Source organism: Lepisosteus platostomus, chromosome 11 (assembly GCF_059453375.1).
Source record: "Lepisosteus platostomus isolate fLepPlt1 chromosome 11, fLepPlt1.hap1, whole genome shotgun sequence".
Lineage (NCBI taxonomy): Eukaryota > Metazoa > Chordata > Actinopteri > Semionotiformes > Lepisosteidae > Lepisosteus > Lepisosteus platostomus.
Genome location: NC_142621.1, coordinates 9,821,670 through 9,840,376, shown reverse-complemented (window position 1 = coordinate 9,840,376; position 18,707 = coordinate 9,821,670). Strand labels below are relative to the sequence as shown.

The 18,707-nt window shown below is 36.0% G+C and overlaps 1 protein-coding gene across 2 annotated transcripts; it reads left to right on the top strand.

Annotated features, from left to right (window-relative positions):
- Positions 1-689: 689 nt before the first annotated feature.
- Positions 690-17,693, top strand: abcd3a (ATP binding cassette subfamily D member 3a). Of its 2 annotated transcripts, none has more exons than XM_088598349.1 (23): positions 690-847; positions 1,892-1,925; positions 2,285-2,383; positions 4,058-4,146; positions 7,079-7,148; positions 7,963-8,060; positions 9,168-9,291; positions 9,455-9,511; positions 9,694-9,836; positions 9,942-10,011; positions 10,613-10,682; positions 11,747-11,844; positions 12,754-12,845; positions 13,063-13,151; positions 13,486-13,558; positions 14,095-14,158; positions 14,516-14,593; positions 14,717-14,782; positions 15,067-15,156; positions 15,580-15,699; positions 16,271-16,375; positions 16,566-16,622; positions 17,008-17,693. In XM_088598349.1, exons 1-23 carry the CDS (start codon positions 738-740, stop codon positions 17,083-17,085), a joined length of 1,974 nt encoding a protein of 657 aa, XP_088454475.1. In that variant the 5' UTR covers positions 690-737; the 3' UTR covers positions 17,086-17,693. The 2 variants fall into 2 exon arrangements, with proteins under 2 accessions (XP_088454475.1, XP_088454476.1); XM_088598350.1 differs by lacking the exon at positions 7,079-7,148 and adding an exon at positions 5,036-5,105.
- Positions 17,694-18,707: the final 1,014 nt, after the last annotated feature.

Here is an 18,707-nt window from a genome sequence, read left to right as displayed (position 1 = left end):
CCATCTAGTGTTAAATATGTGCACTGTATTACCGTTTCACACGATTTTCTTCCAAACCGATTCCCTTTTCGGGGAATGAAAATACATATGTGCCTAGAAGGCGTAGCTGCTAAAGTTGCCAATGAATTCCCACCTGTGTGCTGCCTCCACAAACTCTGCAGATATCACTTTAGGTACATTTAGCAATAATTTAAAGAAAATATATTCTCCACAAATGCAATTGTATTTCACTCACTAGATGGAGTTCTCAAGATCAGAATATTCGCTTCGACAGTAGGTGGTGACATTTCCCAAGTTTGTTTTTCAACCTTTCATACATACTGTAAGCTTATAAAGTGACTTAATTTTTAAGTGGCAGTTTACGGTTCTTCCTTTGAGTAATCTTTTTTCTGTTTTCATGTTCACAAGAAAAGAAAAACATTTTTTTCTGCATACCTCGCAGTGTTTCAAGGTAGTTAAACAGTAACGTATGACTTCCCTGATCTACTGAGTACAGTATAATTCGTGTACCTAGTGCTCTGGTCGACAGAAGCGATAGCAAGGTCATGCTAACAACACGTAGAAATAACAGGGCGATGCATTCAAGTCCATTCAAATCATTCGCCATGCTATTCAAGGTCAATTTCAGTAAATCTGGTTTAACCCTGGTCACAGGCAAGAGCGTCTAGTTTTGCTCCCTCCCAGTATCCCAGCATGCTCCTTTGTGCTCTGTGACCGGCTCTCACTGTGTTGGAAACATGGCGGCGGTCAGTAAATTTTTGACAGCCAGGAACTCTTCCATAGCGAGTGCAATTGTCATCGCGTTGTACTTTGTCAGGCGTAGACGCAATATTAACAAATCCATCGGGTAAGGTGCAGTTCGCCTGTGGTGAAAAATCAGTTCTTTGGTTCTGAAACATGATGTAGAGCATGGAGTATTGGGCTTGGGCTTGGTGCGATACAGTATTGCAGGAGAGGTGGGCACAGACAGGGTTTGTGTCAAGATGCAGTTCAGATCAGGGATCCGCGCTGGGCCGGTGTCCTCTACTGGTCAGATTTCAGGAATGTGTTAGTTCATTTTCGAGGAAAATACTGTTTTTTTTAAAAAAACAATAGAGGTATTTATATTTTAAGGCATAGGTAGGCAACTCCAACCCTCGCGTGTGGGTTTCCTGGAGATTTTAGAGGTGCTTCAATAGCACCTGGTTAAGACGTGGGAAAACACCGCCGATTGAACTTCTTATCTCTTTAGTTTTTATTTTAATGAAATTCTTAAAGTTTGAGATGATATGCAAACCGAAAACAATACAGCGCTCTTGGACTGGATTTGCCTACTCCTAGCTACAGGAGACTAGCGTGTAATATAACAATGACCCTATTGTACTACACATGCTGTACTTAACACTGCATTTCTGAACTGTCTTGTTGTTGTCCAGCTAGAAATTGGCTGTTGCAAAGACTTATTGTAATGCTAGGAGCATCCATAATTAAGTAGTATTTGGATTTATAACCACAAGGTAATGTGGTAAAGCAGGTGTATTAATTATATCATCTAAATGACAGTCCTGTTTTATTATTGTGTGGGGTCTAACATTTTGCTATACAGTAAATAAAACGTTGGACACAACTTTAAAAATGAAGACTAGCTTTATCTTATAGAAACCAGGAAGGTTTGTTTGGGTAACCTATAGAAAGGCTAAAAGTTGTGATAATTACATTTTAGTCTTTATATCTGAACTGCTGCACTGATAATAATAAATGGTTAACTGATCTGTACTTTTGTTTAAGTGGCACCATACTTAAATTTGAATTATACAGTTTCCTCAATTTGTAAAATTCAATCATAGCATAGTCCATAAATGTCAACATTTTGAATTTGTACAATTATAAAACGTTATGTCTTTCTTCACAGCAAGAAAGGCACATCAGAGCTGCCATTAAATGATGTAAGTAATTTTGTAACTTAACATACTGCTGGATTTTTGTTTTCCTTTTTAAGCATGTTCTGTTGGACTGACAGTTTACTAGCATTGCAATGTACATAAATATACATTTTCCACTTCCATGAGACAAATTTAAAATGCTGTCTTGTGCATCTTTGCTTTGAAGTATAAGTGATAACACCTAATAAAAGTGTTAAAGATGAACAATGAAACTCACAGCCTTTTGTGCCTATAAGAGTGTCTGCTCAAGAGTTGTAATAGTTAAATCTTTCTCTGCCTCAGTATCAGCTGTTGGTGTTCTGCAGTCTGTCTGTACTTATAATTTAGTTTATCTGCCACATGTACTCTTTCCATGTGTACAGAAAGATGGGAAGAAAGAAAAGGCTGCGGTGGATTGGGTATTCTTCACACGACTTTACCGGATTTTGAAGATCATGGTGCCCCGAACATTTTGCAAAGAGGTGGGCCTTTTTCCTTTCTTACCACATAAAAAAGGAATTTGGATTTGAGGTGTCTAAGGCCTTGAAAGTTTGACTAATTTCTCCCTTTCTGGATTATACCATCACATTGCTTTCAGTAAATGCTTGTCCAATTCAAGGCTCAGAGTCTATACTGGGAAACATTGGGCGCAAAGCGAAATACACTCTGGATGTGATACCAGTCCATCACTGGCCATACACAGACAAAAAATTTGTACAGGGCCAAATTTACACAGGGCCAGTTTTTTTATAGAAACTGAATATCCTGCCAGCATGTCTTTGGACTATGGGAGGAAACCCACACAAATATGAGGAGGACATGCAAACTCCACACAGAAAGCACCCCAGGAAATTTACACAGGGCCAGTGTTGCGAGACAGGAATGCTGTGTATTGCTCCACTGTGCCACTCCCATTCATTATATATTGTTTAGTAATCTTGGAATAGTTTAGTAATTTCTCAAGCTTATGTTTACACACATAGTCAGCTGACCACTAAATGTATTATAGACCTATATGAAGTTATCTTGACATAGAGTCGCCTGCATGAATCATTGTTGTCTTTGTTTTACTCAAAGTCCAAGAAACAAATGTAAGAGGTAAATGTTTTCTTGGAGGACTTGAATGACATAAGGAGGAAAAAATAGGATACACCTTTCAACATTAGAATGAGAGAAAGAAAATCCTAAAAAGCTTACTGTTGTAGTGCCTTAAATTGAAAAGCATCCTGTTTAGACATATGTTGGATTGGCACTGCTTCTTGTGCTGGGGTCTATTGAATTCATGTGAAAATACACTAATTTTGATGATGGCATACTGTACTCAGTAAATGCATTGCTTTGTTCCTGAAAGTAAAAAAAAAGTTGAATAGTGCAAAAATATTACAGTAGGTTTTGGCTTATACAGTATACTTACTTTTGTATTCAGGGATGCAGTGGCTGTGAATATTTATAACAAATATGGACTTACAGTGTCTTAGAGAGAACACTTGTCATTTTGTAAAATTGCTTAAGTCAACTTGGTTGTTATGAGATGTTAAAGAGGAGCAGTCCAGTGCTTTTATGTCTCCAACTGACCATCAAAATAAGAGAAGTTATTTTCTGAGAAAATCCTGCTAATTTTTTTACCTCCTCATAAGTTTTACAATGCATACAGTACATAGTAAAATATGTACCTATGTATATAGTATGATAAACGGTACTGTAGAGCACTCTAAAATGACAGTGTAACACTAATCTTGCACTTCTCTGCGTTGTTTAAACACTGATAAGTACAGGGTCAAAGCCTAATAAATTATGACTGATCTTAGATCTTGGGATTTCTTACAGCCTACATAGCGTTACATGTCAGTCATTTTTTCTGTTAATCATAAAAAATGTTGGTAATTTAGAATTTGAAGAATTAAAAACTGCTCTGGCATTTTGAGACAGTAAATGATCAATATGCTGAGTATTGGAGCATTGTGATAAGCACTGGAGCACTAAATGTGAACATCAGATATTGGACAGCAATCAAATGAATTAGAAGGGGTTTTTCAGCCTAGCCCTTCTTAGCTTTGTTCCTAACAATAAACGTTTTTACACTCATTTAAGGATGTGTGCAGAAAGAGCAGGAGTGTGGCAAAATTCAATAATCACTTTATACTCTTTTGCTTCAGTCAGGATACCTGCTGCTTATTGCCGTCATGCTTGTTGCTCGAACATATTGTGACGTGTGGATGATTCAGAATGGCACCTTGATTGAAAGGTAAAGACCCTGAACTGTATTTACATGGCTTACTTTTTTCTGTTGGCAGACATGATAAAGGTGGAGTTTTATAGTACATTGAAATATCCTATCCTTGGCTCTTTAATTCTTTTTTTGTATATCATGGAAAAGTCTCAGAATCGGAAGAGTGCAGTGGTAGAGAGAAACGGTTTACTGTGTACAGTAATAACATGATATTTGAAAGGTCATATCACTGGTTGTATTGAACAGAACCACATTTTAGTTTTAGCTTCATTTATGACAACATTTAATTTTTCACACAATCTATAGTCAAGAAAGTAGAAAATACTGCACGCAGGAAAGCAGCTGATACAAAAGATTGTGCCCTTTTGTAAGGCATGATAGTCGTTTAAATTCATGCAAACCAGATATCCTAATCTTGCTAAACGAAGAATTGCCTAAAGGAATATTTATTTCACCCTCCCCTTGACCCTATGAGAAAAGATACTTTATCGATGAGTAGTAAGAATGAAGAATGAATTAATCCATTTTTTTCTCTGAACCATTTTTAAGCTATATTCCAGGAAATGTGGTTACCCAATCAAAGTTTTTCACATCAGAGTAGAAAACATGAGAAAATTAACTGGGGGCATATGCTCTGAGTCGTCCTGTTAAATATTTTATAGTTTAATCATCTGTGTTCTTGGAATTTCAGTACAAAGTTATATGCTTTTAATGGAATATGATTTATAATTATTTTTTCAGTAAATAAAACTCATTACTATGATTCTTTGAAATACATATTTCATGCAAATTGAAGTTTGAACTGATGTATATCATGGATTACTTTACATGGATACCAATAAAAGCTAATTTTATTACATTTTTGGTTTTGCTCTGACAGTATTATTTCTTTAATCCCCTACAGTGGTATCATTAGCAGAGATATCAAGTTATTCAAGAAGCACTTTTATTGGTTTATTGCTGCTGTACCGCCGGTAAATTCTTTATATTCCATGTGGCTTTATTAATTAAAGCATCAAAAGGCATTCACATTAATAATTGTGCTGCAGCTCATATCCCGAGCCATATACTGTATGTACATTTGATGTTGGAACTTTTTTTATGAGGATGTCATTTTAATGTATATTGAATATTCTTGTTTAAGAACAAAGTGAAAATTCCACAAATTTGTCATAAAACATAGCACCCACTGCTTGCCAGACACAAATTACAAGACCAGTATTTCATTACCGCTGTTTTTGTTGCAAAAAATCGTCATCAAGTACTAGACTTGTAATTTGCATTGTTGAGTGGGCCAAAATGTTGATTTAATCCCACAGTTATCGTGTAAAACTAAATCAGATTAACAAAATGGCATAATTTGGCAGTCCCTCACTAGCATGAATTCAGTTTCATATCTATTTTAAAGGGATGGTAAATCTGTGATGTCCAGACAGACTTCATGTCTTCAGGGCAGACCTGTCTTTCTGGTCTCTGCTGAAACACAAATTTAGCACTGTTGTCATAACTCTCTATAGGGAGATCAAGCACATTTCTGAGAAGGGGTAGGAGGTTTCAGACCAGTCCAGGAGAGATAACTGAGGGACTGTAAGCCCCAGCCACAGGAAAGAGGGTCTTCCTGCACAAGGGTGGGGTCCTAGGTCCAGCTGTACCAAACCACTTCAAGCCGTTATGGGAGACGGATCTGGAAACTGGGAGCCAGAGAGAAAAGACTGTTGGCCACAAGATACCCAGTAGGCCACTCCTCCTATAAAAGGGAGGTAGTTATATTTGCTAAGTTAGGTATTAGAGTTATTAGTACACAAACAATAGGGAGTCTGGGATGACTCTCCTGAACAAGTGGGCAAGCTTATAGCTTGAGCTGGGATGGGTCCTGTTGTCATGGTCCATGTTGGTGCAGATGACATTGGGGAAAAAAGAAGGCTGACAATTCTGCAAGGCAAATACAAATGTAGCTTACAAATGCAGAAGCAAAACATCCACAGTTATCCTTTCAGGACATTTTTAGGTGCCACAAATGCAAGCCAATTACGACAGTTAGCAAAAATGGGGTGATTTAACGAGGAGCTGGAGAGTTGATGCAAAAAAGAGGGGTTTGGGTTTATGAGACAAAAAAGGGGCCCAAGATTTAATACTACTGTAAAACCAAAGTATGCTGAGGTACAGGTGCATTTGGAAAAAATCCCAAGAGGGAAATTAAAAAGAATACTGTATTGTAAAGGTCATTGATAGATGTTAAGAATAGTGCCAGAATAAGCTAATGGGAGCTGCCATGTTAGCCAATTGTGACATCACCAGTCAAAGACAAGGACCACACATGAAGCATTTTAAAAGTCTTAGTCAAAGTCAAATGGCTCTTACAGTACTTTCATAACAGCAGAAAACATCTGAGGCTTAAATTATTCCAATGCATTATTGTTCACCACTAAATATCCTTTTAGTGAATACTTATTTGCTCATTTCTGTATTGTACTATTGCGGGCAAATATACTGTATGTACTATGTCAGGTTTGAGCAAATAAAGATTGTTATGATTAACATTTAACAATGACATGTCACATTCTTCGAGTATATTTCTTGAATTCAACAGAATTACATACGAAGTAGTACAGGCTGAATCCAAGTGTCATATTCTGTCTTCGTTAAAGCTTTTATATCATGGGTTTACTGTCCCTTTACCATTCGCTAGTCAAGATTTAGTGATAATTATTGTCTACAAGAACTAACACTACAATTACCACACAGTCTTAATAAGACCTGCCGCTTAATGTAAACTTGACTGGTTTTTCCAGTTTGTGTCACTGAATGAAAAAAGACCAACATAAGTAGAAGCCTTTTTTATCCTAAGTGAGAAAAAGGCCGAAATACATCCTTGACTGTGTTTGTTCCACTGCTTTTTACTTTTGTCGATTGTTTACAATGTTTTTATGCATGTTGTGGTTTGCAGTGCAATTATCGGTCGCACAACAAAAGATTTCAAGAAGTACTTGTTCAACTTTATCAAAGTGATGCCACTTGTAAGTTATTTTGCTACTCCTTTTTAGACTCTTCATTAAAATTTTGCTTATCTTTGGTATGAGCCAAACGCAATAACTTTCATCTTTAATCCTGTGTGAGGAGAATTGAGTTTATTAGTGTAGTTTTTTCCTACCTCCTTTGTTGTGTTGTTTTGCATTTAAATTTAAATTTTAAAAGCTTAATTTTTAATCAAACCAGAATGCTAAATCAGATATATTTTATAATACATCTTACTCCAGATATGTTTAAAATAAATAGGTATTTAATTTTTATAAAATACACAATGATCCCCCATACTGCAACTTTAAATAACAGAAGGATGTCAGTTTGAATTTTTCCCCAGTACTCTCTATAATTTATTATATATTTGTATATAAAACCAGATGACTTGAATATAAGATCCAGGAAGTAATATTAGTACTTAGGGCATGGAAGTGTTGATGTAACCCTGCAGAATATGAAACATCCTTACACCATATAGTTCTTAATAAATATTACATGCATTATTAAGTAGGTAGTATTATTACAATTTTGCTGCATGTTGTGTGTCAGTATGTCCTGTAAGTAGCTCTTGTTGTTAAACAAGTCACGCAATGGTGCTTATTTGCTTACTGTGTTTAAGCTCATAATTCATAATATTCATCAGTATGCATAAAGGTCAAATTTTCACTATTATTATATGAATTGTTATTAGACAAACCTAACAGTATTTTGCACCTCTTTTTCTTGTGAGAAAAATTGAGTGAATTGCCATTCCTTGCAGGATTTGGAGTTAAAATCCTAACAAGCTTTTTTTGTTCCTGATGCTTTCAGATATCGCTGATAAATAATTTTCTGAAGCTGGGTCTCAATGAGCTCAAACTCCGAATTCGTGTAAGGCTCACCAGACACCTCTACGATGAGTACCTAAAGTAAGTTTTGATGGTAATTTCTGGGGGAATTTTCTGAGTAAGCCACTTAGGGTCTATTCATAACAAGACAGTCCATGTCACTCCATTAAGACAGTGATGTACTTTTTTCCTCATCTGTAAAACCACAATTAGGATAAATGACATAATGGTCATGTCATATGTGTGCATTAAATGTTGCAGAAAAGTACCAAGAAGTTTTAAGTCGGCAATAGAAGACTACATGCAAACAAAATGAGCTGTGAAATTCACATTGATGTGACAGAAAAGCAAAGGAAGACCAAATTTTCCACTCAAAAAATTATTTTCTGCAAAAGACCTATCAGAAGCATCTCTTAAAGAGAGAAGGCACATTTGGCATGGACATGGTCATAATTGGCCAAGTTGGTTTGAAGAATGTGAGTTAAAGGATTAATAAATAAAGACTGTAGGGAGATTACAGCTACCCTCATATTTTAATTAAAGAAAAGGCATCTGTTTAAGCAGTACTTAGCAGTGCATTACAGCAACACAGTGGTACACGTGGATGATGTTCGTTTTATACACAGAAACAGAGGTGCCATTTAGTACCACTGTTGCATCTGTAAAAATTAGAAATTACAATATTAAAGCAATATTATGAATCTGATAATCAAATCAGATCAGAAATATCCAAAATATATACTCTATCTCTGACAATAACCTTAAAAATATGAGTCAAGTTCACTTGTACCTACTGTGGGAAATTTAAATGACAAATATCACTACAATACTGTGCTGACACAACAAGATATTGCAAATATCATGTAAAACAACAACACATCAGTCCTATGCAACAGAATAAAAGAACATATAAGGGGAAAAGGATGTTTTGAGAGTATTGACTTCTGTCATAGACATAAAACTACCATGACACCTAATTATGAATTTCTAAAAAGGCAGAACAGCCTTTCCCACTATGGTTAACTTATGGTATATCTGTAAAACAGACTATATGTTTATGAATAACCTACTGTCAGTTACCCAGTTTTGAAATGTTAAAGACAGAAGAAAGGTTATAAATGTAAGGATGCCGTATGACTCCATCTAGAAACAATGGCATAATCCTTATTTTCCCTGTGTTTTGAACAGAGGGTATACCTACTACAAAATGGGTAACCTAGACAACAGGATAGCCAATGCAGATCAGCTGCTAACCCAAGATGTGGAGCGGTTCTGCAACAGTGTTGTGGATTTGTATTCCAACTTAAGCAAGGTAAAGTCTTCTTTCTCATCTCTTGAGTTTTTTTAGCACAGATCACCCTGGTGTGTTAATGTGCTTTTTATAAAGATAACTAAGGAAGTGTTTTTGTCACATTTTTATATTCTGTGCAGTACAAATGAAATACTTCTTAACTGTCATGCAATTTGTCTTTCAGCCTTTACTTGACATATGCTTGTACATCTTCAAGCTGACAAGTGCAATAGGTGCACAGGTTAGTCCTTAAAATTCCACTTTTGTTGACATATTGCAGCATTGATATGCTTAGGGAAATTAATGAGTAAAAGGCATTTTGATATGTTATACATTTTTCTCCCCATATTAAATGAATACTTTCAAACCGTTCTAGTTCTGCCTTCACATTTCGATACTTCTGCTCATAATGTTTGTTTTTAGGGGCCTGCTAGCATGATGGCTTACCTTATAGTTTCCGGGCTCATTCTAACACGGTTAAGAAGACCAATTGGGAAAATGACAGTGACAGAGCAGAGATATGAAGGAGAATACAGATATGTCAACTCTCGACTCATCACAAACAGGTTGGTACAGAAACTCCGTTAAGTGCATACTGTACCAGCTTGGATCAGAGACTGTGTTGTGATCACGGTATTGCATAAACGGCATGTTTTATTTTTACCTTGCAGTGAAGAGATTGCCTTCTACAATGGGAACAGAAGAGAAAAACAAACGATACATACAACCTTCCAGAAACTGGTAAGAAAACTCCATCAGCAGTAACATGCGGGTGGACAACACCATTGCAGTTGTTTGAGTCTTTTAAAAAAGTAATCCGTTTTTATTGACCTAACATTTTTATCACCTCTGATCGACTGAAAAACAAAAAGCAGTATTTTCCATCCATTATCAGAAGCTCCCGGTATGGGTTTGATCATCCATAGCCATTTTGGAAGTATAGGACACAAGGAAAGGCTACAACCTGGATGGAAATCCATTCTTTCACATAATTCACACACAAGCAGTGTGGAGACATTTGCTAATCTAGCCAGTGTGTCTAAGGTAGGAGGAAACTGGAGCACACGTAGAACTACTTAAAGAAGGTCTACACATGCGTGTAACAGTTTCAATATAAAAGTCAGGACCCAGGATCTCTGAGGCCACCATACTGCCTCAAAAATGATCATTGTATTTGTAGAAAATTGCACAGAATAGATATTTGAATGTTATGCATTATGGCATTCGTAATTGATTAAAAACTAAATTAAAGTATAACCAAAATGAACATGTTTTTATACAGTATGTGTGTTGTTGGTGTTTTTTAAAGTGTAAATACCAGCGGCTTTTGTTTCATTTCTAGGTTGATCACTTGCACAACTTCATCTTCTTCCGTTTCTCTATGGGGTTTGTAGACAGCATAATTGCTAAGTGTAAGTAAAGTATTTTCTGAGAATTTTATTATTGCAGTGAGTCTAGAAATGTCTATTTTGTGTTATAATTTGGAAAAAAGTGTCTAATTAACATCATGTACTGCAGTGTATGAAACAGTCAGAGCAGAGGTGTCTACTTCTTTGTGGTCTTGGTAAGATTCAGTCTAGTCTAGTTTTCTAAGTAGCCATTAAATTGTCTACCTCAGATTAAATAGCATATTTAAATGTAAGAATTAAGCAGTTGATTGGTTAAATTAAGTGATTTAGAGGTCATGCAAAGCAAAGCTTAGAAGACACTTTATTCTGCATGAGCAAGAATTGCTTTAATAGTGTTACTTGTGCCATAGGCACCATCTCCTTAGATGCTACTGTATGTGTGTTCAAGCACCCCTAATATTTTAATTGTTGATGCAGGGGTGAATGCATTTTTATCTTGTATATTTTCAGAGATTACTATAACATTATACATTAACAATTACTGCAGTAATGATTCCATCTTATCCCAGATTCCACAGTCTACTCCATTGACTGTTAATTCATTATTATTCAGTTGATTTGTGAGCATTTATTGAGAATGGATTCAACACATGGCATCATGCAATAGAAAGGTTTAGAAAGTGCGATCAGCCTGTCACTACAAAACCTCTAGCAAAATATGCAAAAGATAAAACTAAACTACAGCATTTCCGTGCTCAGTATTAACAGAGATTTTGTTTAACTGGACAGTGAAGAGCTCTGAAGGCCTCACTAGGAAGTTCCACATTGTAAAAAGTAACACATTCTCAAGAAATGTTTTGTTAATGAGAGCACATTTAACGATGAACATGATCAATCATTTTGAAAAGCTGGTGCCTGTGACTTTGTTTAATTGATCAGTAGCTGACAAGTGATTTTAGGTCACCTTTAAGATTTAGAGGATTGGAACTCTCCAGGACTGGGATTTGACAGATTAGTTATGTGAGAGATGTAATCTGGTTTATGTTATTTGCAGAAGCATAATGATCCTTCTTTTTCCTGACACCGACAGCATTTGTTCTGTTGTTGACGAGTTTGTTCCTGTTTAGATCTTGCTACAGTGGTTGGTTACCTAGTGGTGAGCCGGCCATTCCTCACTCTGTCCCATCCTCGCCACCTGAACAGCAACCATGCAGAACTCCTGGAGGTGAGAGCTTCCAGCAAACTTGCCTGACCATTTCCTTCATTGTAAAAGGAGAGAAATGCACTTAATAATAATTCCTTACATTTACAGTATATAGTGCATTTCTAGACACTCCACTTAAAGTGCTTTACAAGTAATAGGAACTCCACTCCACCTTCATCAATGCATAGCCCACACCTGGATGATGCGATGGCAACTAAAGTGTACCAGTACGCTCACCACACACCAGCTATCAGTGGGGAGAAGAGCAGAGTGAAGAAGCCAATTCATAGATGGGGATTATTAGGAGGCCATGATTGGTAAGGGCCAGGGGGAAGTTTGGCCAGGACGCAGGGGTAATACTGCTACTCATTTTATGACATGCCCGGGCCTTTTTAATGACCACAGTGAACCAGGATTTCAGTTTTACGTCTCGTATGAAGGACGGCACCTTTTTGCAGTATAGTGTCCCCATTACTATAGTGGAGCATAGGACCCACACATACTGCAGGATGAGCACTTCCTATTGGTCCCACTAACACCTCTTCCAGCAGCAACCTTAGCTTTCCCAGGAGGTCTCCCTTCCAGGTACTGGCCAAGCTCACATCTGCTTAGCCTCAGTGGGTTGCCAGTTGTGAGTTGCAGGGTAGCTGTTAGCTGGTAAGTAACTGTTCAGTTGGTTTAGAAAAAAATGCTTATTTCATTCCACTTGATAAATTGTCAATAAAAATACCAGTAAGCAGTGTTATTGCAATGTATACATACAATACTAGTGTGTAAGTATATACTGTACCAATAAGGTTGAATGGGAATATGAATCCCCTGCACTTTTCCTGTGGTGGAAAACGAGATGCCAACATTCAAATTTCTGTATCTTCTCAATCCTGTTGAAGGAATAATCCATTTATTTGTCTACTGATTTTGTTTCTAAAGGACTACTATCAGAGTGGTCGAATGTTGCTGCGGTTGTCCCAGGCTCTTGGTAGGATTGTCCTCGCTGGAAGAGAGATGACAAGATTATCAGGGTAATTAAGTTTGTCTCTCCACACTGAAGTTTTTGTCAGAACCTTATGACGTTCCAAAAAATTGCAAAAAGCAATTGAAGTTAATGTTTAATTAAATTTTATGACTTTGTACTTCAGATCAAGTTAATGTATTTTACACATCAAATCCTAATAAATAAAAGTATTATTTAACTTCTTTAGCATTGGTAATATTCTTGTCACATGATTTGTTTCTAAGGTTTACAGCTCGCATCACGGAATTAATGAAGGTTCTCAAGGACCTGAATTCGGGCAAATATGAGCGAACAATGGTTTCTCAAGACAAAGGCAAGTGTGTGTGATACAATAGAAGTCCAAACAATTACACAACACACCCATGCAACTACAGTGCGTCTTGTAATTTTCTTTCTCTATGGCAACTGTTCGGTGGTTTGACTTTTCAAATAATTCATGTAAGCAACCACAAATAAGATGGCTAAAAGTAAATCTGGCTCATGGCATAAGAAATGTAATATGTTTTGTAATACTCTGTAGCTTGTTGTAACACATCACAATTAATTACTGAGACTTTTTTCAGTTACACTTATTTCAAGGATTTCAGTGCTGTGTTGTAGTGAAAGAAGATGTGAAAGCTACCAATTTCAAATGTTTACTTCAACAGAATCAGAAGGCTTGCAAAAAATCCCCCTGATTCCTGGTAGCGGAGAGATAATCAACGTTGACAAGATTATAAAGTAAGTCTCCAGATCAAATCAAACAGCGAGTTTAATTTGTTGATTTTTGTTTTGTCTGAAGTCAATTTTATTGCCAATGTTAAACCTGTACTCCAGGCATTTCAGTTAATTTTATTGAGCTAATTGTAGCCAAATACGAGAAGGGTTATAAATGAAAGAGTTATTCAGTTGATCTTGCTCATTGGTTAGTTCATTAATTGATACATGGTTTCATATATCCATTTCTTCGAACATCCCACAGAATTGGCCTCAGTAATAGAACCTACTACTAATTTGAGCCTACTACTTTCATTTCTAAAAGCATTTCCCTTTAATTTCCACTTGTGTTCTTGAAAAGGAAAACAGCATTAATGACACTAATTATTCATGTGGATTGCCAGTAGAGATATAGCTTTATTTCAAACTTTCATTTTTCCCAGGCAGATTGTTCACCGACTTACTGAGTATTTAAGAATAATGTATTACCATGCAAGAACTTTTTTGGTTATCTAGAAAAATAGATTCAAAGTAAAGTTGTGTGACTATGTGTGTTTTAGGTTTGATCATACACCATTAGCAACACCTAATGGAGATATTCTGATCCGAGACCTGTCCTTTGAGGTGTGAATGTTTGTTTCTGTTCTTTATACATGTTTTATTGTTTCTTTTTAAATAAAAAAAAGTATACTAATTCAGTATGACCTGAGCAGTGTATATCAGATGTCAAAAGGCCTGTATTTTATTTCCTCAGTAAATGTGCAAAGCTAAAGAAAATAATTAAAAAAGCATAATCCATTGTCTTAAATTTAGTGTTCTAAGGAGTGATATTTCACATTTTTAAAAACATCACAAAAGAGAGACAGTTCTGTCTGTAAATACTTCACATAATAAAGTTTGCAGGATTGAAGCTATTTATGCTTACTGTAACATTCAGTATTAAGTTCAGAATTATTATTAATTATTGCATTTTTTATAAAGGTAAGATCCGGAACAAATGTTTTGGTCTGTGGTCCCAATGGTTGTGGCAAGAGCTCACTTTTCCGTGTTCTTGGAGAAGTAAGTATTGTAATACGTTAAAAGGTTCGGTTTTAATAATCCAGACTTAACTGGGTTAGGTGTACATCACTGTATAGCATTGTGTATGGATTAATAATATCAAAATCTTGCTGTTTTTCCTAGCTGTGGCCTTTGTTTGGTGGGCGCCTCACCAAACCTGAAAGGGGGAAGCTTTTTTATGTTCCACAGGTAAAAACCATTTCTGTAGTAGCCTATCGAAAGTTTTGTATCCCTCCAAGCCTCTGTCAAGCAAGATTAATCTTATTTAAAATGCAGTTTATTTTTTAGTTTGTTGATCATTATTAAGTATTGTCTTGAGCTACTTTGGGGAGCTATGTTTGAAATTAGGTTTTAGTTCGTATTGCAATATGCTGTTAACTACAAAAGACACTAAATGCAAATATGGTTATCAGTGTATTTATCCTGAATATGTACTGTACGTCAGAATTTACAACTAGTCTTTACTGTTATAGAGGCCATACATGACCCTTGGCACACTACGAGATCAGGTGATCTATCCAGACACCCAAGAAGACCAGAAACAGAAAGGGATTTCTGATCAGGTACTGGATCCCTAAAGGACTGGCTATCAGATAGCAGAAATATGGACAACGATGTTCTTCAGTGAAACTGCACTGTTTGCTGTTGAGTGGCATGATGCCATATGGCACTTGCCTAGATATTTCAAAATTAAACTTGCTACGTCTCCCTGCTTGGCTGTGAATTTGTACTGAAATGTTCTGTACAGTTCTAAAAAATCTGAAACTGTAGGACAAGGTCATTGTAGTTAAAACTTTCAATAATTGTATTTAATCTATAGTTGAATTGACAATCAGCTTGCTTTTTTGTGTTTTAAACCATTTCATACCTTCTGTAAGAATTTTCTTTATAAGTACGATGTATGGATGAATGAGTGATTTGAAAACGTGATGTATTGATTTATTGTACCGGTTTGTTTGTTTGTCTCCTCTGTGTGTGCTGTGCAGGTATTGAAGGAATATCTGGACAATGTCCAGCTGGGACACATCCTTGACAGGGAGGGATGCTGGGACACTGTGCAGGATTGGATGGATGTTCTCAGTGGAGGAGAGAAGCAGAGGATGGCTGTAAGTTATGTAGCTCTATAGTATGTTCTCTTTCTAAAATGTACAACAATATAACATATACGATTCCTTGCAAAAGCATGCAAGACAGTGTTCTCCAGAGATAAGGTATTCGACCAGAAAGGGTGAGTAGGAGAATTAACTTATTGAGCCAAATGGCCGGATATCACTGGTTCAGGGCTTTATTGTGTCATGAGACACCCATGGGGTAGAACTGGGAAACTGGCTGTATGACAAAGAAGCAAATGACTCCTGCAGATAGGTGTCAGAAAGTTATGTCGGCAGGTTCTCATTTTCTTGTACAGCAAAGTAGTTGTACTGTAGCTGTAAAACTCAGTCTTAAAAATAAGCGATTCCAAACTGGGTAGATAATAGTATAATCTAATTTAAAGAAAATTCTAAGGTAATCATCACATAAGACACATTGCACAATTTTGAGAGAATAAGGTATTTTTGTGACTAGCTTTTTAAATGTGTTCCACTGCTCTTTAGTTCAAGATACATGCATGCTTATGCATGCTTATATAGCATGTTAGTTTATAAGTCTTCTTTATCAATATGTTTTTTTCCCCAGATGGCCCGATTATTTTATCACAAGCCTCAGTTTGCCATCTTGGACGAGTGTACTAGTGCTGTAAGCGTTGATGTGGAAGATTACATCTACAGCCACTGCAGAAAGGTAATAACGTGCCACTGATTGATACCTTTAGTGTACACTAGTTTTATGAAATAACAGCCTAGAATGGTTTCTGGGGATACCTGGATCATGTTATTTTAACAGTCAGATTTTCGATTTCCTATAAACTAGTTTAATGGATGTAAATACAATACAGTACTAGTTAAAAAATGTTTTTTCTCCTAACTTTCAGGTTGGCATTACCTTGTTCACAGTCTCTCACAGAAAGTCCCTCTGGAAACATCATGAGGTAAAACATTAAATCATTAAAGTTAAATTCTTAATGAAAACTATGTTCCTACAAAGAGAAAATATAATCTATTTACAGTTTGCTTAAATTTGTGTTTAGCATAAAAAGTATCCATATAAATGATCCCTGTGTACAGAAGAATATTGATAATAAGTTCACACCTGCCAGTATTGAGCACTTAAAATATTAGATTTTAAATCTAAATTGATATCCTTTTCTATTCTTAACACAACATAAAACTAAAAAAGTCATCTGTTAATAGGAATGTTTTTTACAGAAAATGAGGAAATGTATGGGTGTTTTGCTTGCCCAAAAATAATGTTTATTTGATTATTCTGAGAGCTATTGCAGAAGGTTCTGAAGATATTTTCTTTTCCTGTGACAGTTTTACCTGCGCATGGATGGAAGGGGAAACTATGATTTCAAGCCCATCACTGCAGATACTGTGGAGTTCGGATCATAAAAAAACAGCAATAAGCAAATATGCTCTGTCTAAAGATCTCAAGTAACACTGCACTAAAAATAAGTCAAAATAATAATTGTTTTTAATAATTTGTAACTTTTGTCAGTTTTCATGATGCTGTATGTAAAAATCTGGAAGTCAAATTAATCTGTAGTATGTTGCTAATAATTGTATATTTTGTTTAACTGTAATTAGTACAGAACTTCCAGGCAATATGTAGAGAAGCATTAATAACAATTAAGATACAGGAAAACTGAGGTTAAGTAAGATCTTAGTCATTAAAAAATATATTGCCCTTACAGTTCCTTCTATGAGTTAGATTTACGAAGCACAGGTTGGGACCTTCTAACTTGTCTTACCAGAACGTTTTCCTTTAATCCTATTCCGTTAAGTGTTTTCTAAATGTGAACCTCAGTTCAGCATATTGTAATCATCACAAGGCAATTTTGAAATGTAAAAATTAAGATATATTTACCTTTATAAAATTAATAGGTTTTTTTTTTATAGGACAATGGTAACATCAGAATGCACTACTTAATGGCATGCACTTGGGTCTGAAATACTGTAATTTGAACTGTACATTTTCATTAAAAAATGTAAATGACTGATTCCTTTGTATTTCTGGGGAAGTTTAAAGGTTGCATTTTCAAATTTTCATTTGAAGGTGGAATTGTGGCCAGCATTGCTGCCTCACAGCTCTAGGGTCCTGGGTTAGATTACATCTTGGGATGCCTGTGTGCTTTGAGTTGGCATGTTCACACAGTTTTCATGCCAGTTTTTTTCCAGATGCTCTGGTTTCCTTCCTATAACCAAAGACAAGCAGTGTAGATCTGAATGGTTACTTTGAATTCAAGGGAAATTAATACAGTGCTTTTCCCAGTATGAAGAATACTGGCTGTGGGACTAAAAAGAAACAACCAAATGAGTCCAATAAGCATGAGCATAATGTTAAATGAGAGCAGGCGTTTTAGCCTAATATAAAACAACTTCCACTTGCTTATAATTCAGGGGGATTAGATGTAAGGTTATTTAACTCTGAGGAAACTAAGTGAAGGTTCATCTACTTTTTCCTTACTCTCTCTTACCAACATTTAAAACATCAAGGTGATATACCTTTAGTCATTTATTAACCTGTGAATCAATACAATTTGATCGGTCACTTATTATTCTGGGGCATTTGTTTTTCAGTTTTTATGTACGAATGGCATACAGTTGTTACCCAGATTTCTTAATAATAATAATAATAATTGCTTACACTTATATAGCGCTTTTCTGGACACTCCACTCAAAGCGCTTTACAGGTAATGGGGACTCCCCTCCACCACCACCAATGTGCAACATCCACCTGGATGATGCGACATAAGATAAAAAAAATATAACTGAAATCTTAAGAACATAAATGTCCATTTATCATGTAAGGAATAAACTTCCTCCTGCTGTCGAGTCGTTCTGCAGTTTGGCTCTGAAATGCTGTCTAACCAGGAAGGTATCCAGGTGCTATGATTTCTCTAATTTCGCACAGCCTCCAAAGTGAGTCAGTGAGTTGTAAATTATATGGTTCATCCTATTTGCTGTGATCAGTGAGTCTTAAGAAACTAAAAAGTTTCAAAATGTTGTAATGG

Coding starts and splice junctions, on each gene's coding strand:
- abcd3a (XM_088598349.1), top strand. CDS start 738: ATGGCGGCGGTCAGTAAATTTTTGACAGCCAGGAACTCTTCCATAGCG. Junction 12,846..13,062: donor GAGATGACAAGATTATCAGG/GTAATTAAGTTT, acceptor TTTGTTTCTAAG/GTTTACAGCTCGCATCACGG. Junction 15,700..16,270: donor GAGAGAAGCAGAGGATGGCT/GTAAGTTATGTA, acceptor TTTTTTCCCCAG/ATGGCCCGATTATTTTATCA.